Below are 25,881 nucleotides of genomic sequence, written 5' to 3'. Positions count from 1 at the left end.
ACTCTTTCTCATCTGGGATGTGTTTGGTATGGTGCTATTCTTGTGCCTGGAACAAGTGTTTGTGTGTTTTCATCTTCCCCCTCAGACCAGCCTGCCCCGTACTCATTTATTTCTAGACAAAAAGCAGAAAACATTGAATGCTAGAAATCTGAAATAAAAACAGAAAGTGCTGGAAATACTCTGTGGGTTTGGCAGCATCTGTGGAGAGTGAAACAGAGTCAATCGTAGATGAAGGTCATTGAGCTGAAATGTTAACTCCTCTCTCATGTATTTCTTCTGTTTTTAAGTAACCATTTCCCATTCAGAAGAAGGGCAGGCACCTCCACTATCTCATTAAACACAGGCCACAGGTAACTGTTAATTGTATCAATTGAGATTAAGAGGAGGTCAGAGGCTAGGAATCATGTGATGCATAATTCATCTCCTGACTCCCCAAAGCCTGTCCGTCATCTACAAGGCACAAGTCAGGAGTGTGATGGAATACTCCCCACTTGCCTGGATGAGTGCAGCTCCCACAACACTCAAGAAGCTTGACACCGTCCAGGACAAAGCAGCCTGCTTGATTGGCACCACATCCACAAACATTCACTCCCTCCACAGTAGCAGCAGTGTGTACCATCTACAAGATACACTGCAGGAATTCACCAAGGCTCCTTCGACAGCACCTTCCAAACCATGACCACTACCATCTAGAAGGACAAGGGCAGCAGATGCATGGGAACACCACCACCTGGAAGTTCCCGTCCAAGCCACTCACCATCCTGACTTGGAAATATATCGCTGTTCCTTCACTGTCGCTGGGTCAAAATCCTGGAACTCCCTTCCTAACAACACTGTGGGTGTACCTACACCACAGAGACTGCAGTGGTTCAAGAAAGCAGCTCACTACCACCTTCTCAAGGGCAACTAAGGATGGGCAATAAATACTGGCCCAGCCAGCGACGCCCACATCCTGTGAATGAATAAAAAAAGTACACACAAATGGAGTGTATTGATTGGATGGTTACTTGACTACATATAAGGAGACACTTATGGCACAGGAGGTGGAGTTAGGACATATGTACCTGTAAACTTTCACTCTAAATAAATCTATTCCAAGTAAAGATTGGCCCTGGTTTCTTTGTTCTACTGGCTATCAGGAGTATAACTAACAACTTAGATTTGAACAGTGACTTTAGGGTCGTGAAAGCGACCCAAGGCTCATGACTCGAGCATAAATTGCAGCTTGTCATGACAAAAGTTTGTTTGCATAAAATGAAGGTGAGACACTTATTTCATAAATTCAACCAGGTCACCAGTTGCATGCTATAAAATTCTTATGAAAACATTAAATGATTATGTACATAAATTGTCTGCATTTGCAGAAATTCACTGATACCAAATTGGGAAGCCAAGAAATTGCAATGAAGGTTGTGAAAGAAGTAAAAGGACTGGACTTTTAGAGTGTCATTCATGTTCTCATCATGTCCCAAAGTATTTTGCAGCCTCTGGATTAAAAGTATAGTCAGTGTTTTGTAGGAAAACAGCTCACAACAAGGTCCCACAAATAGCAGTCAGATAAATGCCCTGTTGATTAACAAATTCTGGCCAGGATATCAACACTCAAAAGTGTCATTGGATTGTTTGTCTATCTGAACAGGCTGACGGGGTCATAATTTAATGTCTTACCAGAAAATGATGCCACTGACTAGGCAGCATTCCTTCAGTATCGCATTGTACTGCCACCTAGATTATGTGCTGAAGCCCTGAAGCGTGCCTTGAACCTTCTGGCTCCAAGGTGCAATCCACTGAGCCAAGCTGAAAGAGAGCACTGATGATGTAACATAATAGGCAGTTACAGTGATGTAGCAAATCATGAAATAGTACATTTTGGAATTGTTCCAAGAGTATACTTGTTACGTTGAGTTTACTGCCACTATTTATGCGGTTACTAAAGGCATGCAGTCGTAAACTGGAACAGTTTCTTAAGTTACCTTCTTTGACAGTCTGATCTGGATCCCTCCAATCTTGTATCATAAGTCGAGAGGCAGTTTCTTCGAAACTGCAGTTTTGCTTGAAGCTTCACAGTTCAGAGTGTGTGGTGCCTGACCACAGGTCGCCTGTTGGTTTGCATGGACTGTGCACTTACTGTGAACATGAGAGTATGAGTTAGCTTTTGTGATTTGTATTATTCCTATTAACCTGTATATATCTGTAAAGGTATAGCTGGGGTGAAGGAATGTTGTAATATTGTTCATCTTTTTTAATGTAGAAGGCAGTTGGGACCTTTGTGAGCAAGCTGAACCATTTGTAGCTGAATAGAACACGTTATTTCTTGTGGAGTGGGAACAAGAAGTTTTTATTGTTAAATCTCAGAGCTCTGGACTAATCTCTTAGTTGCATAATCATGATGAATGACCCAAAGATTGGCCAGATGATGGGTCTTTTAGAGGATTGTTAAAGGAGGAGGAAGAGCGAGAGAAGCACAGTAAAGAAGGGAGAGTGCTCAGTGCCTTTTTTGTTTTTTTTAAAAAGAACGTTGTACATTGAACACGTAGATTCCTGCCTTTCGCAGGTCCAGAATTAAGCAGCGATTAGGCTGGGATAAATCATTCTCCTTGATCTAATCAGTTGTCTATTTCACAGGACCACCAATTCATTGTCCTCGCTGCCCTGACATACCTATAACATATGCAATCGTTTATTCTCCTGTTTGTGCATGATCACATTGAATGTATCCCAAGGTTCCATTCATTTAATCCACTCATTTTGTTTCTGTGATCTTCCCTTAGTGACATCATTCATATATATTGGGCCAGATTTCATATATTTCCAAAAGATACACGGTTAAATCCCCCTTTGCCACTAACTTCAGTTGCCTATCCCACTACACTGCTCTCTGACTGTTTGTTCGTCATCGGTTCAAAACTTTCTCCAACTTAACATCAGAAAGACTGAACTGGTCTTATTCAATTTCCTAGAAGAACTCTGCATCCTAGCCGTCAATTGATTCAAATTGGCTCCATGGCTGCTCGCTGTGGCTGAATCTGATGTTGCACAAATGGTACTCTGAGGGTGCAGAGGAGATTCACCAGGATGTTGCCTGGGCTGGAGAGTTTCAGCTATGAAGAGAGACAGGATAAGCTAGGGTTGTTTTCCTTAGAGTAGAGAAGGCTGAGGGGAGTACCTGATAGAGGTATACAAAATTATAAGGGGCATAGATAGGGTAGATAGGATGAAACGTTTCCCCTTAGTGGAGGTGTCAATAGCCAGGGGGCACGGATTTAAGCTAAGGGGCAGGAAGTTTAGAGGGAATTTGAGGAAAATTTGAGGGGGGGGTCACGGTGGAGGAGGAGGAGGCAGCAACTCCCACAACATTTAAGAATTATTTAGATGAGCACTTGAAATGCCATAGCATACAGGGCTACAGGCTAAGTGCTGGAAAATGGGATTAGAATAGACAGGTGCTTGATGGTCGGCTCGGACACGATGGGCCTGTTTCTGTGCTGTATAATTCTATGTCTATGACCTGAATCAGAGTTGCAAACTCCATATCCTATCTATCACCAAGTCCATCTTTATTCACCTTTGCAACGCCATTCATTTCTGCCCTTACAGCCATATCATCAACTCTAGGTTCCACTTCAGCAATATTTTTCCTGCAGGCATTTGAAACTCCACGATATACAAACACCAAACTGCCACCTGCAGTCTATCCTGCACTATATCCAGCTCTCTGATTTTTTGCTGTCACTTTCGACTGTTACACAGATTAAATTTAAAATCCCTCTATGTCCATGGTCATACCCCTCCATATTTCTGCCTCTTCCAGCTAATCATGCCAGCATGCACTCACTGCTGTCTTAACTCTAGCCTTCTTTCTATTTCCGCTTCCTTTGCACCTCTGGTGGTAGAGTCTTCATATATATCAGCCCTAAACTCAAATGCCCCCTAAACTACTCTGCCCTGAAATCTCTCACATCCCTCACAGCCTCATCAAAACCTATCCCTTTGACAACACCTTTGATCTCTAACTGTCTCCCTGCTTGCTGTCTTTTTTGCTTTTGTCTCCGTAAAGTGCCTGGGATGTTTTACTACATTAGGGACACTAATGTAAATGAACTTGGTAACAACATCAGAAGCTTTAAAAACAAGTAAGTTTAGACCATGACCATAAGACGTAGGAGCAGAAGTAGACCATTCAGCCCATCGAATCTGCTCCGCCATTCAATGAGATCATGGCTGATCTGATAACCCTCAAATCCACTTTACTGTCTTTTACCCATAACCCTTGATTCCCTTACTGCTTAAAAATTTGTCTATCTCAGCCTTGAATACACTTAACGACCCAGCCTCAACAGCCCTCTGCAGTAAAGAATTCCACAGATTAACTGCCCTCTGAGGGAAGAGATTCCTCCTCATCTCTGTCTTAAATGGATCATCCCTCATTTCTTATTGTCTATTATACATGAAGATACAAATTGGGAGCAAGAATAGGCCATTTGGCCCCTTGACCTGCTCACCATTTGATAAGATAACGGCTTAGCTGATTGTGGCCTCAACTTCACTTTCCTGTCTGCTCCCTATACCCTTTGGCTTCCTTGTTATTTAAGAATCTATCTACCTCTGCCTTAAAAATATTCAGTGACTCTGCCTCCACCTCTCTCTGTGGTAGAGTTCCGCAGATTCACGACCCTCAGAGAAAAAAAACTTTTCCTCGTCTTAAATGGGAGACCCCTTATTTTTAAACTGTCCCCTCATTCTAGACTCTCCCACAAGGGATGTCTTTTCAACATCCACCTTGTCAAATCACCTCAGAATTTTATGTTTCAATCAGATCACCTAATGGATACAGACCCAACCTTTTCTCATAAGATAACCCTCACCCCAGGTTGCAGTTCACAATGTTTCCTTTGTTTCACAAAATGTTTCCTTTCCTTCATTACCCCAATTGGCTCCCTTTTTTTAGTCCCCCAATTTCCCCTACCTGCCCTGACCCCTCCTCTGAGCTGTGTAACAGTCTGTAACCAACACGGTAGGCAGCTGTCCTGTTGTCAGCATTATTTGCTATGTAGTTAGCTGCAAGTTAATCTGCTCCCTCTTTGGACAAGCTTTCAATTACATTGAACAACCATTTCTTTGGTCTTTGCTTAATCTACTGAAGTAACTTTGGTGACAGAAAACTACAGGGTCGCTTCTCCAGTACTGTAAACAGGCCTTTTTGTTTTTTCAACATATTCTATTGTACCATTGCTCGCATTGAATATTTATTTTTCTTTGTCCAACCAAATGTTTAAAAGTGAACAGATTGTTACTAGTTTATAAAATCGGCGTAATGTTTATTTTGTCTCAAACTGATAGATGGACAAGCTATTGCCCAAATAATACAAGCAGGAATTTAATTCATGTGCATTTCAAATTGGCAAATTGAATCTTCTAAGCACCAGCGCATCCCAATTCTCAAAACATACAGCTGATTATATCCAGAGGGAAGATGAGATTTTTTCACTACTGTCAGGATCTAGAACACTCTGCCTGGAAAAGAGGTGGAAGCTGTTTCCATAAATAATTTTAAAAGGGAGTTGGGCAAATACTTGAGGATAAGAAACTTATAAGATTACATATATTTAAAAAAATGACAGCTGCTCTTTTTTTTATCCTTTCGTAGGATGTGACCCTCCGTGACAAGGCCAACATTTACTTCCCATCCCTGATTGCCCTTGAGAGAAGGTGGTGATAAGTCTCCTTAGTGAACTGCTGCAATATTTATAGCGTAGGCACTCCCACAGTGCTGCTAGGAAAGGAGTTCCAAGTTTTTAAACCCAGGGACAGTGAAGGAACAGCCAATATAGTTCCAAGTCAGGATAGTGTACAACTTGAGAGGGGAATTTGGCAAATGGTGGTGGTCCCATGTGTCTGCTGTTCTCGTCCTCCTAGGTGGTAGAGATTGTGGGCTTGGAAGATGCTGTTGAAGGAGGCTTGTCGAGTTTCTGAAGTGCATCTTGTATATGGTACAGACTTCAAAGAGTCAGCACAGGCATGGCGGGCTGAATGGCTTCCATCTGTAATGTAACTTGATTTCATTTTATATTAATTAGTGATACATAGCAGAATATTAAAAGTATGAAAAATCTTCAGCCTGCAAAATTTGACTTCCTGTTGTCATGTCTTTATTACAGTGTCATCTTTCTCCATGTTCATATTTTTAATAGAATGGACTTGCCTATGTAAACTTATGTGTAATTACATAGCTAGGCCAGTGGATGGCTCTGTGACCAGACACTGAAAATGCTCAGCGGCAACTCAGGTTATTTTCAAAGCCTGTGACTAGCATCTTAACTAATCATTGTCTAATTTCAACATCTTTATCTTTGCCACACTTTCCTATCTCAATCTGCTGCCCTGAGCCTCTCTACCCATCCCCTTGTTTTATCTGTTTGTCCTCTCTCCCTCCCCCATCCTCCTTTTACTCTCCCACTGCCCCCCCCCCCCCCCCCCCCCCCCCCCCCCCACCGTCCTGGCTCCTCCTGATTTTACCACCTATGTAGTGATACAGAAATCTTATATTAATATAGAATTTAAGTTAATTCTGTAATTAGAAAACAATAGTCCTAGCAGGCATAAACCATGGCCCATTCAGATTGTTACTTTATCAAAGAAGTTGAAAAAGTTGGCCAGGCAGGATCTTCACCTTCTGAATCCACGCTGAATATTGTTAACTCAGCTGTTGTTATAACTTGTTCCTGATAATCAGTTCCATTATTTTACGTGGACTGCAAGTAAAATGAATGGGCTTATAAGTTGTCTTTGAGTTCTCACGTACAACCTGTGTGAGATTGCTCCTCTTGTAAAAGTCGTCATTCTTCCTTTCACATTTTCTTTTTGCTGCATTTGAATAATTGGTAATTGAACCAAGATTTCACAGTGCTTTGTGTGATTACCAACAAAAAATCTGCAATAAGGCTTAATTGGAGAAAATGAAAAGAATTAACATGGTTCCCTTTTGTATCTAGACTATCCAGTGCAGCTTTCATTACATGCACGTTAGGGTATGTCAGAATTGGAAGCTGCTGTATGTAATGGTTCTATCTGAGTTTGAAATACATATAAAGGAACACCACGGAAATATATAAATATAAATAATAAATAGAAGTGATAAAGGCTTGCTATTGTATTATTTTTGATTGCAACCAGTAACATGATCAGGTGCATTTTGAGACTAACTCAATGTTATTTGCATTTTTCAACTGGTCATGAAGGACAATCTGTTGGTCTTTTTTAAAAGCAGTTACTTGGTCCATCTTTCATGTACCAGCAGGTTGTTTTTGGCAATTGGCTCCAAGCTAGCAGGTCTTTTGCCAGCTGATAGTGAGGCCACTTATTAAGTTTGTGTGCAGGTGATTTAAGTTGGCAAGCTTTGAATGCAGAGTTCCGGTCATTGAATTGGCTTTACATCGGATGATTTTGACAATATTGTCTTCTGCTGGTGTAACTCTTCAGCGGCTTTTACTGAAAAAATTGAGAACTTCCCTTGTACTGCAGTTTGGATGCATGTGGATGAGCCATTTTAGTTGTCTCAAATACAATCTTGCTGAAAATAAAACCATTTTTCTTGCAGTCTGACCAGCTGAACAAATTGGAGGTATCAATGTGCAATGCTGATATGTACACACACACATTATTGATGTTTTTTTATTGTTCATTCACGAGACGTGGGCTCCGCTGACCGGGCCAGTATTTATTGCCCATCCCTAGTTGCTCTTGAGAAGGTGATGGTGAGCTGGTGGTGACTAAAGAATTTTCTTGTAATGAAGTACAAATTAGTTAACTTACCAACTGTTAACATTTTAATTTTTTTCTTCACCAGTGCAGCCATTATATTGTCAATAGGAACACACCTAAAGCTGTGTTCAAAAATGTGGTTCCTGGAAATCTTTCATACTACTAAGCTTACTTTGGGTACAGATCATTATAAACCACTCGACTCCCTTCTCCCTGCCAACTGCACCCCACCCCTCCCGGGTTAGATTGCTGCCTTAAGACTAATTCTCAGGGAGTAATTATTCTTTGTCATCTCTATCAGACATTTTGTTTCCCTTAGCTTCTGAAAGTGGAGCCTTGCCAAGAAGCACATGCTTATTTCAGAACATAGATTCCTTTCCTATGTTTTGTACCATACACATCAGGTGCTCCAGTGTGCTTGTGATATCAGTCATTCTTTGATGTACTTGACTCTGTGATTGCCTCACCATGATATCCCATTAGTCATTTGTTAGGAAGAGTGCAGACCACTTCACTTGGTCATTTATTTTGCTCGGGGAAGAAAATCATATCCAATAATGTGGATAAAGCTATTTTAATAAAACATTGTTTTGCACAAGTGCATTAAGGAACTTTAAATTAAGTATAGATTTGGGGAATGGAAGAAAGAACAGGTACAAAATAAAATGATTCAGTACATGTGCAAGAGATCCCAAGCTAACCCTGAATTCTTATGTTTGTCCTGTGTTGAAAATATGCACATAACCAGCTCAAGGCTGTGTCCTAATAATTTGCTAGAGACCATCGTTCCTCATTCCATAGCTGAGTGTTTTCTAGTCTGAAACTTGCTACATTATTGTGGTGCGCTCTCTCCCTACTGACACTCCTTCCACTTTGTGGAATGGCTGCGATTCTAAAGAAATTTTTTCCAGCCAAGTTTGACATGTCCTAATCCACGTGAGTTATATACCCTTCAATTAAGCTTTATTATGAGAGAGTAAGAGTTTATTACTGGGTTTTTGAAGCAAAAGGCTTTGATTTCATTAACCTGGTTGTGAAGAAACAGCTGTTTGTGCACTGTTCATTTTTGTGAATCTTTTTGATCTGTTAAATTTGTGATCCATAACAACCTTTTTAAGCAAAATACTTTTGGATTGTCTGGAATCAAGTGCAACTTACTTGCCCAATAATACATTTTTAATAAGTGCACAAAAAGCATGGATCAGTAGCATCAAGGGTAGATGGATAGTATCTTTGAACGTTGATGGAAAGGCAGTTAGTTGAAGTCTAGCAACAGGAAATAATCTTCAACTAAAGCATCCATTGCAACATTTGGCCCATGAAGAAAGTCCAGGAATCAGTTTTTAGGACCCAATTATGCTGAATGTTATATATAACTCGAGTGTTAGATTGGACCAACTTGAAGACTGAGATTGCTGTTACCCTTGATCTAATTTGAACTGGTAATAACTTTACTGCTTTGATGAGTCTGTATTTATACAATATATGGATATACTCATGTGATATTTGTTGTAGACATATAATAGTTATTGCACATATATTTCATCCAATTTAAATCAAGTATTAGTGTTTTGATATGTGGGACATGTATAAACAATGTACTCAATGGAACTGAAAAAGCAAGATTCTGCTGGTGAAGAAGACGTTCATGAACAAAATTTGATATTTTGTACTGTTGTGAAATTGTGGCCCATTGTATATCCTTTTATAATTAGTTTTCATCTTTTGAAAGGTGGAATTATCTTTGTGAATATTTTGCTTTATCTACTGAACTGAATTGCATGTTTTTAAACTTTTTCCTTTCATGTTCTGTTTATTTGTGCAGAAATCAGGATGACTACCAATTAGTACGTAAATTAGGTCGAGGGAAATACAGTGAAGTGTTTGAAGCCATTAACATCACAAACAATGAAAAAGTAGTTGTTAAAATACTTAAGGTAAGACTTGCTTCAGTGCTGATGAATGTTGCATTCTCAAAATTCTCAACAAATCTCATAATCCATGTCTGAGCTACACACTACCAATTTCACCCTTGAGGAATGTGAACAAAGACCCCACTACTTGGAAGAGCTCAGTATTCTACCTACCATTGAGTTTGCCGCTTAAATCTTAAGAAACACCAAGAGCCCTCTTGAGAAAAATTTTAGAGCAGGGTTAAGAGGCCAGCATAGGCACAATGTATCGAGTGGGCTCCTTATGCACTGTAAGACTCTATCATCCATGAAATTCTGTCCTCCAAGGTAGAATGATAGAATGGTTACAGCACAAAAAGGCCTTTCGCTCATCGTATCTTTGCTGCCTACCTGCAGGAGCAATTCACCTAGTCACTCTTCCCCCTCCTTTTCCCCATGGCCCTGCAACAGATGTACATATTTAGGGTAGAACTAGAGAGTTGAATGGTAATAGCAGTGTATGGAAATGAGGATTCTATTGGCATACCAATCTCATAGGGTCCTTAACTACAATGTAAATGAGAGAATCCAACCATCTCCCCTTGACATTCAATAGCATTACCATTGCTGAACCCCCACTATCAACATCCTGGAGGTTACCATTGATCAAAAATTGAACTGGACCAGCCATATAAATAATGTGGTACAAGGGCAGGTCAGAGGCTGGGAATCCTGGCGCGAGTAACTCACCTGCTGACTCCCCAAAGCCTGTCCACCCTCTACAAGACACAAGTCAGGAGTGTGATGGAATACTCTCCATTTGAATGAGTGCAGCTCCAACGACACTCAAGAAACTTGATACCATCCAGGATAAAGCAGCCACTTGATTGGCACCCTATCCACCACCTTCAGCATCCACTTCCTCTACCACTGACGCACACTGGCAGCAGTGTGTACCATGTACAAGGTGCACTGCAGCACACCAAGGCTCCTTTGACAGCACCTTTCAAACCCACGACCTCTGCCGCCTAGAAGGACAAGGGCAGCAGACACATGGGAACATCACCAACTGCAAGTTCCCATCCAAGTCATTCTCCATCCTGATTTGGAAATTCCTTCACTGTTGCTGGGCCAAAACCCTTGAGCTCCCTCCCTAACAGCACTGTGAGTGTACCAGCACCACAGGGACTGTAGCAGTTTAAGAAGGTGGCTCACCACCATCTTCTCGAAGGAAATTAGGGATGGGCAATAAAAGTGCTGGCCCAGCCAGCGGTGCCCACATCCTGTGAAAGAATAAATATTTTAAAAAATCTTGTCACCTGTTGGTGCAATGGAACTCCAAAGCTTGTGTGCAATAACATAGTGAAGTAAAATAATCAAGCAAAGACAATTTAGTTTGTAATCTTTTAATTAAAACAAATCAACGCTTTCATTCTTGTAGCCCGTAAAGAAGAAGAAAATAAAACGTGAAATTAAAATATTGGAGAATCTGCGTGGTGGTCCAAATATTATCACACTCATAGATATTGTCAAAGATCCTGTGGTAAGTGAAGATTTCAGTTCTTTCACTTTAGTTAAATTTATACTGAAATCCAACTATAATAGAAATTGAATGGAAAACTACACAGTATTATGAAAGCAACTTAGTCCACATTAATTGAGAAGGGTCTTTTTGTGTCAATTCATAGCACAGTAAAGAAAACTGAGTGCTGGAAATTGAATAATGGGAAATGAGAACCCACATTAGAAAAGATGAGCTAACTACTCAGATTTCAGTATTTTCTGTTGCTCAGTGGCAAAATGGGCTTCTGCTGTACATAGCTGTTGGTTTAAGTTGCTATCCTCTGCAATTCTGGTTAGTAAATTAAGGCTTTCCTTTGGTATTACTTGAGTTAAGAGCTGTATAAAACACAGGTAGTTAATATTTTTTCATCATGTTCACTGGTGATATTGTTCCTGTAAATGCAAATAATTTTTTGGTGAACCAGAACAGAAAATGCTGGAAAAACTCAGCAGGTCTAAAAGCATCTGTGGAGAGAGAAACAGAATTAACGTTTCAAGTTCGAATGCATTTGTTAGACCTGCTGAGATTTTTCAGCATTTTCTGTTTTTGTTTCAGATTTCCAGCACCTGCAGTATTTTGCTTTTATCTTAATTTTTTGGTAACCTTGCTGGTGATTAAATTGTACACTACTGGATCCATAGTTATTGCAGGGCATCAAGCACTTAGTGCCCAAAGCTAGAGGGCAGGTGCAGCAAACAATTAGGAAGGAAAATGGTATGTTGGCCTTCATTAAAAGGGGATTTGTGTTCAGAAGATGCTTTGCTGCAATTGTGCAGAGCCTTGGTGAGGCCGCACCTGGAGTGTTGTGTACAGTTTTGGTCTCCTACTCTAAGGAAGGATTTACTTCCCATGGAAGGAGTGCAATGGAGGCTCGCCAGACTAATCCCTGAATGGCGGGATTTTCTTATGAGGAGGGATTGTGGAAATTGGACCTGTAGTCTCCATAGTTTTGAAGAATGAGAGATGATTTCATTGAAAATTGCAAAATTCTTACAGGTGTGTGATAGGGTAGATGTAGATGTGATGTTTCCCCTGGCTAGTGAGTCTAGAATCAGGGAACACAGTCTCAGAATAAGGGGTAGGTCATTTAAGACTGAGATGAGGAGGAATTCCTTTACTCAGACTGTGGTGAACCTTTGGAATTCTCCTCTTCTGAGGGCTGTGGAAGCTCAATCATTGAGCGTGTTCAAGTCAGAAATTGATAAATTTCTGGGTACTAATGACATCAAAGGATATGGGGATAGCGTGTGAAACTAGTGTTGAGGCAGATTACCAGCCATGATCTAATTGAATGGCGGAGCAGACTCAATGGACCTAGTGGCCCTACTTTTGTTCCTATGTTCCTGTTGGCTGCTGATACTTCATACTGAGCCCATGTTCATCAGAAGACAGCTTAAAACTCCATCGAGTTAACTCGTTCCATAGTGTACACTATAAAAATGTAATTTAAGTAATAGTAATAAACAACATACATCTGTTATCTGAATCCCAAATAGTCCAAAGTATTCATTTTCTGATTTCTTGATAGACTAGATACAGTTGTGCAAGAATTTGAGAACAGAGAAGGGCAGCTGAAGATTAATAGTTTCTGTGTCCATCATTTACGTCCAGAGTGTCATTGGAAATTTTTCACCCCTTTTTTCTGTATGTTTTGTGATAAATATGAAATTCATGTACGTCCTTCTGTTTTAAATGCAGTAGTACTAATTTCACCATATCTCAGATCAGAGGATGTAAAAATGTCAAAAAGACTGAATATGCTGCATGAAGTAATTCTTAATTAAATCCTATCTTTATAGTAACCAGCTGACAGATCTATAATCATTGATTAAGATTACTTTTGTAAAATGCAGCGAGAGCAGGATATTTTTGCTGTGATATCCTTTACAGTTTATTAGTCCTATGTGCCCCATCTAAGTTCACATTAGAAGAGTGGCTGCGAGCTTTTTTTTAATGCAAATTAATTCAGAAAAAATAATATTTAAACATCGTGTGACATAACTATACAGTGGCTTCACAAGGTTCTTGCAAGAGAATTAGAATGTTTGGGTTATCAGAGCAGTTGAACAAATTGTGAGCAATTTGGTTTAGAGGACCAGGATAATTTAGAATTCAGCTGAGTGAGCAAGATAGTGAAGACCCTACATATGCAAAAAGGTGTCTCGCATGGTTGTGCCATTGCCATTAAAGGAACTTCAGCAGCAGAACCAAATGCACAAAGTTCTTGAACAAGAGCAAAATACTGCAGATATTGGAAGCTGAAATAAAAGCTGAAGATGCTGGAGAAGCTCAGCAAGTTGGGTAGCAACTGTGAAGAGAGAAACAGCGCGAATGTTTTAGCGTGGTAATCTTTCATCAGAACCCAAGCTTAGTTTATGGCTGTACTCTGAGCTCCTGCTGTGAATCATGCAGCTGAGAAGGCAAGTATTTCACTAATTGAACTGATTAGTTTCATTTCCTGCCCTTTTCCCATTCTCTTTAAATGTTTCTCTCTCATTCACATATTTATCTTTAAAAGCTGGCATGAATTCTACTTCAGCTCCTCGTTTAGAAGGGCATTCCAACTCCTAATCATTCCCCATATTTAAAAAAATCTTGTGCGCTCTCTTTTTTGATCTTATTGATTCCCTCACTGACCAGCAGAAATAATTTTCTCCAGACCCGTGCAACTTTTAACATCTCTTTGACCTCTTAACCTTCTTGGTTCTAATAAAAAGAGCCCCAACTTCTCTCGTTTCTGCTTATCTTGTAAGCCTCCCATCCCTAGTGAACCTTTCTGAATCTCTTCCACACCCTCTCCGTGTTCGTCCTAAAGGAAGGCATCAAAACTCGATACCCTATACTGGTTACAGCCTAATCAATGTTAGTTTTTAAACAGTGTGTGGTAGTTGTGAATGAAACAGTACAAGAGGAAGTGGTGGATCAACTAAATAAAATAAGCCAAGGAAAAGTACTGAAAAATTTGGTAGAAATGAAAATGGAATAGCACTGGGTCATGATGTATAGCATCCTGACCACAATCTTGTAAACATGCTTGCAGATATAAATTATGGCAGAAGACTGTAGGTTTACCTGGTGGGGGCTTGGGGAAAGTGGACTAGGGATGTATAGGGTTCCAAGAGAGCTCCACACTGCCTGATACATCCAGAGTTCTAGACAGCCTGAATGTCACTATAGTTATTTCACAGATATGTTTGTTGTAGGAAACCCATTTTTAATATATATGCAACAAGACAGGGACCACAGTCAAGCTTGGCACATAACATTTGTGCCGCACAGGTGCCAGGCAATGACCATCTCCAACAAAAGAGAATCTGACTATCTACCCATGACGTTCAGTGACGTTACCATTGCTGAATTCCCCACTATCAACATCTTGGGGGTTACCATTGACCAGAAGCTGAACTGGACCAGCCGTATAAATACTATGGCTACAAGTGCAGGTCAGAGGCTAGGAATTATGCAGCCAGTAACTGACCTCCTTACTCCCCGAAGCCTGTCCACCATCTACAAGGCACAAGTCAGGAGCGTGATGAAATACTTTCCACTTGCCTGGGTGAGTGCAGCTCCAAAAACACTCGAGAAGCTTGATACCATTCAGGACAAAGCAGTCCACTCTATTGGCACTCCATCTGCCACCTTAAACATTAACTCCGTCAACCTCCAACGCATGGTAGCAGCAGCATGTCCCATCTATAAGCTGCACTGCAGCAATTCACCAAGGCTCCTTCGACAGCACCTTACAAACCATGACCTCTATCGCCTAGAAGGACGAGTTCAGCAGATGCATAGGAACACCAACACTTGTAAGTTCCCTTCCCAGCCACACACCATCCTGACTTGGAACTATATTGCCTTCCTTCACTGTCGCTGAATCAAAATCCTGAAACTCACTTCCTGACAGCACTGTGGGTGTAGCTACACCGCATGGACTGCAGTGGTTCAAGAATGCGGCTCACCACCACCTTCCCTAGGGCAGTTAGGGATGGGTAATTAGTGTTGATCTAGAAAGCAACACCCACATCCCATGAACAAATAAATAATAAAAAAAAGGCAAGTAGTTCCAGTCGCAATAAACTATATAATACCAGAAGTGTGTTGAGGTCTGGTAGGCATTTAGTGGGTTGGTGAAATTTAAATATAAATAGCCCAGTTACAAAGGATTGTATCAATGTTCTGCTCAGCGATGTGCCTGATTCCTGCACACCTGGACTCTTATCCCTGAAGCAATTTTTTATTTGAATGGATTTCTTTTGTTGTGGTGTAATTTGGATGCTAAATCATTAATCTTTTAAGCATTTAATTATTTTTTGTGCTGTTTCTTTTTATTCTGGGGAATAGAGCACTTTGTGTTGTACCCTTTTCTAGCATTGGGCGCTCCTAGGTCAGGATCGATGTAAAGTTCCCTGTACTCGGTACCAGTGTGACATTTCTGTGATGTGGAAAATTTAATTCCATTTAATGCTAAATTAAATTCATGCTGGCGTTTCGTACTGGGAGCTGGATTCAGATTGGTTGAAATCATTTTATGTAGGACCCTTAAAAAAATCATTCTGTCCTGGCTAAATCGAACTCTAAGCCACTAAGGCAAGGGATCAGTATTTTAAACCTGCTGAGTTTTTCCAAGTAATTTTGTTTTTGTTCAGTATGTTAATACTGTATACTCTACCACCAAGATCCCTATGTTTGAAAAGTAACTTACCTCCTTTTTAAGGAATATGTTATTTGCTTAGATTATTTCATTTTTTGAGAGAAAATTGACCTTCATTTGACCTTTCATCCCCAAAGAACTGAGTGAGAATGGTAATGAGCCATGCAGAGGAAGCTGATGTGGATTTAATTCCTCCAGTTCTTTGGAATGTGCACAGTTATATTAACCAATTAATTTATCACTTCATTCTAGTGCAATCTACTCCTTCCTCCCCTCCCTGATACTGACATTTCTATAAACCACTTCACTTGCATCTTATTTGTTTTAAAAAGAGTGGAAAAAATTGCTCTGATTACTGTTTAAATGACATGTCTTTTCAGAAAAGCAGAGGTTAGAGATGGACAAGGTGACGAGTTCATGTATTGCAGTTTGCAATTTGTGGCTGTGACAATTAGAAATGAAGCTTGAATTTATGTTTACCAGTATTCAGATGTACATTTAAATGCTGTTTACTTCGGCCTATTTTAACAGTAATTGCAATGATTAAGAAATTATGGAAACCTATGAATCATGACCATTTGTCTAGTGTGAAAAATGTGTTATGGGACATGATGGAAACGGTCTTAGCTTATTTCACATTAAATTTAACAACTATTAAATAAGTGCCAGGCAAGGACCATTTCCAACTTGTAAAATATTTTACCTAAAATGTTCATTTTAGACACGTAACACTCATTCGTTGTTTCTTCTCAGTCACGGACACCTGCCTTGGTTTTTGAACATGTAAACAACACAGATTTCAAGGTAAGATTGTGCTTTTTGTGTTGCAAGCTCGATACAAATATCACTGATCTTCATCTCCTATTCCTCCTTTGTCCCCCCTCCTTAGCCCCACAAAAGTTGAGTTCAGTGAAAAAAGGAGTATTTGTTGGACCCTTTCCTACAGTGTTATGGATGAACAATAACTTGTCACCTTGGTATTGCAGATTGGAGACTGCAGTATATAATTTTGAATATTTGTTCACAGGAAATCATAGTCTTGAGATTACTGTTTCATCCCTTCAGCTTTTGATGTTGCCGTTTGACGCTCTCCTTAGCCAATGGGGTCCCTTTTTCTCTCCTGTTATTTAGTACCTTTCTGAAACTGATTTTATAATTCCCAGTCACTGTGTCACTTTTTTTGTTCCAAGCATGGCTGTTTAAGGTTGATAAACTTAATTTTTAATTTGACTGAAGACACTTATTAATTCCATATTGCAAATGCCAAAACCCTACTCTTTGTATCAAAATCCATCATACTTTGCAAGTGCAATTTTCAGCCGCAGATTTAAAGAGAAGCAAATTGATAAGAGAGCCCATCATTTCAGAGGAACAGAGGAAGTTCCCCATTAACTGCGAATACATTGTATGGCTTAAAAGTCGCACGAGAAAGGTGTGTGTCTGTCTCTCTCAGTCTGAACTCTAATGACCCTAATGAGCTGCCAGAAGGAGCTAACCTTGAATTCACCCATAAAGCCATGGTTGAAGGTCTTCTGTTTTTCACCAGTTGACATCTCTTCTAGCCTGTCCTATGTCGTTGTAACCTGAACCCCCTGAATATCCATTTTGGTTGCCGCTATGAACCCAAGCTTTTTATTCCTGTCTCCTTTATTTTCTTCGCTTGGCCGTATTGGATTCTTCTTTCCTACTTCATCCTATTCCGTCACCCAGTAAGACACGTTTATTTTCTCCTGTCTCTGGTACTTTGAGTCATTCCCGCTATGCTCACCACCCAATCTCTACCTCAACCCATCAAGCTTCTTCCCTTCCTGCTCTCTTACAATTTTAGTTTTGAATCCCCAGTCCGCTTTATATAAGTCCCCTCTGTGCCTGTCTTTGCATTTTCAGAAGGGCCCATCAACAACATTTGTTGCACCTTCCTTGCGAGCAGCTACCCCAACTGCCAAATCCTCCTCTTTTGTCAATCTTCCCACCCAGCGTGCATTCTCAGGGGTTCACCCTGCCAACATCCTTTGCACCCTAACCACTTGACTTCTGGCAGTGGATAAACTACTGCCACTCTTGTTATTTCTCTTTAGAATGCCCATTCACTTATTTACAGGGCCCATGTCATATATAACCTTATTGTAAGTGATTGCATTGATTGAAACTTGTCTTATGGATAGTGACCCCTGTCAATACTTTCCAGTACCTGCCCTACCCAAACTACTGCTGTGGCAACATTTGGCCCTTATCACCCAAACACACCTTGGTCTCCTGCTACATCCTTGGTTCATTATCCATCTTTGAGCACCGAACCTCGTACCATCCTTCTCACTGTCTCCTGTCTACGCCCCAGGTTATTTCAATCTCTGTCTCAGTCCACCTTGTCCTCTCTTAATTCACTGACTTCTTGTCCCTCTCTAAATACTTCCAATTCTATTTAAATTCATCTTCCCATATTCACTGCTACTATTTCGACAGTGCCAACTCCATCCAGGGGAGGCGGTGCTGTGGTGGTATTGTCACTGGACTGGTATTCCAGAGACCCAGGGTAATGCTGTGGTACCTAGGTTCGAATCCCACCACAGCAGATGGTGAAATTTGAATTCAATAAAAATCTGGAATTGAAAGTCTGATGATGACCATGAAACCATTGTCGATTGATGTAAAAGCCCATCTGGTTCATTAATGCCCTTAAGGGAAGGAAATCTGCTGTCCTTTCCTGGTCTGGCCTATGTGTGACTGCAAACCCACAGCAATGTGGTTGACTCGTTAAAAAAAAATGTTCTCTGAAGAAGGGCAATTAGGGATCAGCTGGTCTAGTCAGTGATGCCCACATCCCATGAACGAATATAACACAAAATTATCCTATTACATCTGTGATCTCCACCACAGGCAATGTCTCTAACCAATTCCTTATGACCCTCAACAACTACATCACCCTTTTCAATCCCACTTCCTTCTGTGACTGAAAGAAAACTCCTTCAGATCACTTGCAGCTGCACTTTCTAAATCCACTTGCCAAGCCTTTAGTCCTCCATTTGGCAAAATACTTATGCAGCACCCTCACCTCCAGTTTTGCTGTCCTTGCTTCCCTAAAACCAATATAAAATTCACCCATCCTCGTACCTCACCCCTCCACATCCATCCTACCAGCATCCCTATCGACTAACCTAACTCTGGCCTTCTATGAATTTGCCCCAGCATTGTTAACGGTACTTGCAACTGCATCAATCGTTTGCTGTGGACAGGGGTTTAAAAACATACTTCCTAAACCCCTTGCCCTCTTCAACTCCATCTTCTTTAAAGACCCTCCTTAAAACTAACCTGATGCCAATAAAGCCTGGAATTATTCTGTTTTCTTACGATTATTCTAAAACTACATTAGTAGTTAGTGGTAAAACCAATGTGTCAGCTGTGGCTTGGTTGATACAAAGACACACAGTTCTTGGAATACTCAGCAGGCCTGACAGCAACCTAGAGGAGAGAAACAGAGTTTATTTTGAGTCGAATATGATTCTTCGGACTAGTTGAAACATAACTCTGTTTCAGCATTTGCTGTTTTTATTTAAGATTTTCGGCATCCTCAGTATTTTGCTTTTATTTTGGTGGCTCGGTTGCTTAACCCTGAGTCACAAGGTTCGGGGTTCAAGTCGTACTCTAGAACTTGAGTATAAAAATCAAGGCTGACACTCTAGTGCAGTATTGAAGAAGTGATACACCGTGGGAGGTGTTGTCTTTTGGATAAGATGTTAAACCAGGGTCTCATCTGCCCCCTCAGGTGGAAATTTTTAAAAATCGTGTCACTAAAGAGGAGGGCAGTCAGCCCTACTGTCTGCATAGGAGTTATCTCTGGTGTCCTGACTGATACTTATCCTCAATCACCAACACTAAAACAGATTATCTAGTCATTATCACATTGCTGTTTGTAGGACCTTGCTGTGTGCAAATTAGCTGCTGCATTTCCTGCACTACAACAGTGAATACACTTCAGAAGTACTTCATTGGCTGTGAGGTGCCCTCACAGTGAAAACCACTGCGCAGATGCAAGTCTTTCTTTCTTAAAAGGTTTTATTTTTGAACCCACCTTTCTGTCAGTTAATGTTTGCATGATTTTCTAAAGAAGCTCACTACAACTATATCCCAATTTTTCTGACATTAAAGACTATTACACACAGGGGAGGAGTGATAAACTAAACCACCCAATTCCCTTCCTTTCTGTCTGTAATCAGTCTGGTTTATTTTGTAAAGCTAGGTGTGTATGTTTTTAAACCCCTGTTCATGTAGGGTCAATTTAAAAGTGATCAGCAGCAGACTTCCATGGGTTTAAATGAAGAGGATTATTTATTCACTTGCTCATGCCAAAAGATCTAAATGTTAGATTGGTCGCACGCACTCAAGAAAGGTACAATTTTAATGAAGATAGTAGCTCTACAAGTATAAACCAAAAGAATGCTTAATAGTTCACATGTTTTTATGAGTCCAGTGAAGAAGGAAGCTTTTTCCCACTCCTGAATTGTAGTTCAGATACCTGAGGTCGAATATTAGGAAAACTGCAGGGTTCCTTCGAAAAGAAGACTGTTCAGCAGGTCGTGAAGTCAGGCACTCATGACTGTTGTATCAAGAGGTATATTTCTATACAGGTGAACTCAAGAGTTTTGGAATCAGGCTGAAAGGCTTTTTAAAAAGACTTTCAAGCCTCCCAGTTCTTAAAAGGCAGAAGTGACACAGTCTTTCTCTGTTGTCAGCTGTTGCCTTGTGGGTATTATTCTGCTTACTGCCCCTAGGCCTCTTCTGAGTTTTGGAATAAAAGAATTTCAGAGTTAGTGAACCAGTTTCAATCATATGGTCAGCCGCAATTGATATACAACAGAAGGTAAGTGGTGATCTTTCACACTTGTGAATAACTGGCCTGGTCAGCTTTCCTTTGTTACATCTGAATAAAGAGTCTAGGAGTTCATTGACTCTATTTTGGAGTAAGCTTCGGATAATGGCAGGTGTGAACTCCACAAAGCAGTACTGTCTAGGCATTGTCCATTCAAGGCGGAGACCCCCATCCAGTACGATTTAATTCAGAACTTTCCAGAAGCTTTATAGCCTGTGTTGAAGTTGCAAACGTCACCTGACCCCCTTGACAACAATCTTAACAGTTCATCAATGTCCATTTTTAAATAAAGAAAGGAAGCTCCAGAAGCTTCCATATGAGCACAGTTCGTCAAAGACATGACTGTGACATGCCTTTTAATGAACATGACAAGACAGACAATTCATCCTATGTCACTGCCCATTCTGCACTATTTAACTGTCTTCTGGGAGATGTCAGAGTGAACTGGATGACAATTTTTGCTCTTGTAAAGAAGTGTTTGACTTCTACATAGTTCTTCCCTCAGTCAAGATTGACTACATAATAGTTACTGCCCTTCAATCTGATTCATAGTCTGGATGAGGTGTATCTGAAAGACATGAGAATTAACAACTTATGTACATTAATGTTACAACTGAGATTGTGGATTAGTTTAGAGGAAGCATGAATATAAATGCCTGGCCGACCATCGCACTGCACAATAATGCTGATGCGCTTTAAAAGGTTCAGTTTCTTTAAATATGCTTTAAATAAATGAAAGCGTATTCACAGTTATATTTGCTAAGGAGAAGAAATGTATTTTGTATTTCATTATTCTACATATAAGATTTATTGAATTTCATTTTCAGTTAAACAATCTTAGCTTTTGCTAATATTCTTAATATTTTCTTGTATATATTTTTTACAGCAGCTGTACCAGACCTTAACAGATTACGATATACGATTCTACATGTATGAGATTTTGAAGGTATGTTGAAATTTTGAGAACTTCATGCTATAGAAAGCATATTCACTTTTAGAACAGAGAATGGAATATTTACATGACAATGTCTAAGGAAACTGCTAGTGTTCAACATCCCAGAACACAAGTGAGTTCCTTTGATGACTTAGAGCACTATCCAGGATGCCGGAAGCAGCATCAACATCCTAGGCTATACCCAATTTTATGGAGGTGGTTTTTGTGACATTTGTGCCAACATTTGCGCTGGTTGTGGTTTTCAATTTATTTAGGTGATCTCGCAAGAATTTTGCTATTTGGAATGTTATTTACTACAGGTCTATTGAGGAATCTAACATTGATTACCAGGAGAAACTGTACTATATGGGCCATGGATTTGCTGTTGATTTTGATGAGTCTGATGTAATGACACCACTGTCATAATGTTCAGAAACATGTAGAGTACAGATGCTTAAATTGCTTCACATTTAAATTAATCAAAGGAACTGCAGCCTGTTTTAACTGGTGAGTACTTCAAGATTGTAATCTGAAAATTCGGGTGACAGATGTCAACTACTCAAATTTCATCTTGAGCAATCAATAATCTGAGTCTTGATTAAATTATTAACTCTGAAGTGCCTGTTTGTTCACTTTACACAGAGACATAAACTATTTTAGCCATGCATAAATATGTGGTTTTGCATTTGGCGTTACTATGAAATGCCCAGTTTATCAAGATGACAACATAATTCCAGGGTAATGTCCTGACCTAGCCCAAACATATTGCAGCAAGTGGTGGAACAACATTTGGTGCTGAGTGATACTGGGTTGAAGAAGTGCTTGTGTGGTCTGTTGGTCCTCCACTGAAACTTTTAACTGAAACCTTTTAATGTTAAGAGAAAGCAAATAATAATCTTTGCTCTCCTAACATTATGAAATAGCCACTAAGAGAGTGAGCGCCTGCTTGTTAATGTAAGCTGGTGGGCAGAGCTCTGTTCCTGTTGGCAGAGTGGTGTTTTCACCCCTGGTGTCAAAGTGGTGATAAAATACCACTTGGCAAGAAACCTAATTGCTTTTTACTTGTGCTTAAAGAACAGTGTGTTACTTGTCAACTGAAAATCAAAGATCAAACTGTATGATTGGCCATAAACTGTGATATCCAGTGTGATGGTTGTACCATAGGGTGGTTTACAAACTTTTGCCATTAATCTAAGTGTTTATATTCTGCATATTGCCATCTCTAGGAATTGAGAAAAGAAGTAGTTCAATAAACAGTAACGTATTTACTACGTCCACTCACACACCACTGGATTTGAGCTTGTTAATCAACATTAGAGAAGGGGTGGAGGGGTATGTTGCCAAGGGGTACTTTATGGTAGGCAATGTCCATACTATAATTTGGACATTGGGTGAGTTGACTCATTTCAATACCCATGTTGCTATGCCATATAAAATCCCTCTGCTCATGCTGGATAGTTTGTTCTTCCCCACCTGGGAACTATATTCACTGCTCCCAAGCATACCTTAGTTTGTTGTTCATGAATTTGGCACTCGTGTTGCACTTGTTCTCTTGTTTTACAGTTTGTAGGTAGACAGTGTTGATCTTGGTTTTTGCGTTTATCAAAAGATTTTTAGGAGAAAATGTCTGGATTTTTATTTTTACCTTTGGCAACTGCTTGCCACGGATGAGAAATTTATGCCCTTCCAACTTACGGAATGCTGCCCTTTGAAATGTTTTTCTGACCTCCACCTACCCTGGTATGTTCGTCAGACTATTTTCCCTCCTGAAGTGGGTGGAAGTCCTGTGATGGTTCCTGGGCGAGAGAGGGAAATCATTGTTGAAACGCACTAACAAAGGGCATGAAAAACCCACCCCAAGGTTGGAGTGGGTTGCAGAGGAAGTTTTGAGGCATTCACAGCCATGGGACGGGGGTTAGGCGAAGATGCCAATGTAATGAATATGGCTGAAATTCCGTGGGTGAAACATGATTTCTTGTCACAAGAAATTTTCGGACGTTTTGTCTTCAATCACATTCATCCCTGATATGCTGAAAGACACACTTTCCCCGACTCTCTCATCTCTTCTAACCACAACCCTGAACTGCTCTGATACTTGTTGGAGTCTAACAGCAATGTGGGTGGACCTACACCACACAGACTGCAAATGTTCAAGAAGGTGGCTTCACTCCCCACTTTGAGGGAATGGGCAATAAATGCTGGCCTCGCTGACGCATGCACATCCAAAGAATGATTAAGTATGACATGAGAGTAGAGTACCCAGTGGTTAGTTTTTACGGGAACAAGTGAAGGCCATTCATTCCCTCAAGCCTGATCCAGGTCATGGACAATCTGCACTTCAATTCTATTTACTCTCCATAGTTCCATACCCCTTAATATCCTTACCTAACAAAAATCCATTGGCCTCAGTCTTGAGCATCCACTTCCTTTTGAGGGGAGAGAATTCTGATTTCTACAACCCTATGTGTGGAAAAAGTTCTTTGCGATTTCGCTCCTGAACAGCCTAGTCCAGAAGAAATAGTTTCTCGATCTGCCCTGGATCATTGATCAGTCCGCACTCAATCTGCTAAGCTGCAGGCAATACAAGCCAAGTTCATACAACCCATCCTCATAATTTAACCCTCTAAGCCCTGATTTGGCAGTTGAACGTTTACACCAAAAAAGTCATGGGAAGGACGTGGAGAGGAGCCACCTTTCTATGCCTATTACGTGTTGCCATCAGAATAGATCTGGGACCCAAAATCGGTGGTGTGTTGTCTGTCAGAGTAAGAAAGACCTTGCATGAGGGACAATCTTCCTTTCTTGTCCTAAAATTCATCTTGCGTAAATTCTTATGACTGAAATATAGATTGTAAAATGAAAGCTGCATCAGATCTGCATGCAAAGTGCATGGTACTGCTCAGCTAGAAAATCACTATGGCTTTGTGAGACTGTTCTGCAGTGAGATTGATGGCCCTTGCATGGAGTGGATTTTAGTGCGGTCTTGCTTCCCTTACTCCACATGCTTAACACTACACTCGGCTGTTTAAATTATAAAGCCTTAAAATGATCAAAAATCTAATTTGAATGGAGGTTGCTGGTCTCTATTTCCACTTTATGCAGCCTGGGCAAGGCTGTGTTTTCTGTTGAAATTTTATTTTGAGAATCTGCAGGAAGCCTGCTGCATTTCAATTTCCTTTATAGATATTTCTTTCTGTTTAGCGCTTTTATGCACAATATCCTATCAAGCAAACCAGGCAGGCAACTTATTCCTGGCTCTTTACAGTTGCTGCTCTGCTGGTCACAAGCTGCTTTTTTACTGGTATTTGTTCGGATTGGACTTTGCGAGGAGACATAACATCCTTACACTGGGGCTATGATTCTGCTGCCAGGATAAGAAAGCCCAGATTTAATAGCTTAAGTGCTGAATGTCGCTTCTTAGTTGCGGTCTCCTGGAGACTAAACTAAACTGCCCTTCTTATGGTTGAGAGCCTTTTCTCCTGGGAAACTTTGCCTTAGTTTGCTGTTGGATGAATTTTTAAAAATTGAACACGTATAATGTTTTTTATAATGATTGGGAATAGCTTTTATACATATCATAAAGCTGAGCATTATATAAGAGAAATATTGGTTCCTGTCTGTGAATTAGTACAAACCAGATGACAGATATTGTGTCCCTGAAGTATGTAAAAGAAATAAAGACTTAGATTTATATAGTACTTCTTATGACCTCAGGACATCCCAAAGCACTTACAGCAAATTAAATCCTTTTGAAATGTAATCACTGTTGTAATGTAGGAAATGGGACAGCCAGATTGCACACAGCAAGGTCCCACAATAAGCAATGTGATAATGACACCATTTTTTAATAATATTGACCAGAATATAGGGAAGGGCTTCCCTGCACCTCCTCATATTAGTGGCAAGGGATCTTATACATCTATCTGAGGGAGAAGCTGGTTAATGTCTTTGAAGGATGGCATCCCTTGACAGTGCAACACTCCCATTGTGGCTACAAGAGCAGGTCAGAGGCTACGAATCGTGAGACGAGTAACTCACCTTCTGACTCCCCAAAGCCTGTCCATCATCTACAAGACACAAGTCAGGAGTGTGATGGAATACTCCTCACCTGCTTTGCTGAGTGCAGCTCCCACAACACTCAAGAAGCTTGACACCATCCAGGACAAAGTAGCCTGATTGTTTGGCAACACATCCCTCCTCCACAAATGCACA

General features: G+C 40.4%; 1 protein-coding gene across 4 annotated transcripts in view; it reads left to right on the top strand.

Annotated features, from left to right (window-relative positions):
- LOC121287035 (casein kinase II subunit alpha) overlaps positions 1–25,881 on the top strand; it is an 84,375-nt gene that overhangs the window by 35,303 nt on the left and 23,191 nt on the right. For 3 of the 4 annotated variants that reach the window (XM_041204476.1, XM_041204475.1, XM_041204477.1), the window contains 4 exons: positions 9,587–9,698; positions 11,095–11,196; positions 16,622–16,672; positions 21,622–21,681. In XM_041204476.1, coding sequence (XP_041060410.1) covers positions 9,587–9,698; positions 11,095–11,196; positions 16,622–16,672; positions 21,622–21,681 — 325 coding nt within the window. The remainder of the gene's footprint in view (positions 1–9,586; positions 9,699–11,094; positions 11,197–16,621; positions 16,673–21,621; positions 21,682–25,881) is intronic. The other variant, XM_041204478.1, reaches the window with a different exon arrangement.

Source organism: Carcharodon carcharias, chromosome 14 (assembly GCF_017639515.1).
Source record: "Carcharodon carcharias isolate sCarCar2 chromosome 14, sCarCar2.pri, whole genome shotgun sequence".
NCBI lineage: Eukaryota > Metazoa > Chordata > Chondrichthyes > Lamniformes > Lamnidae > Carcharodon > Carcharodon carcharias.
The sequence above is the reverse complement of the archived record's forward strand: the minus strand, read 5'-3'. Positions and strand labels throughout refer to the sequence as shown.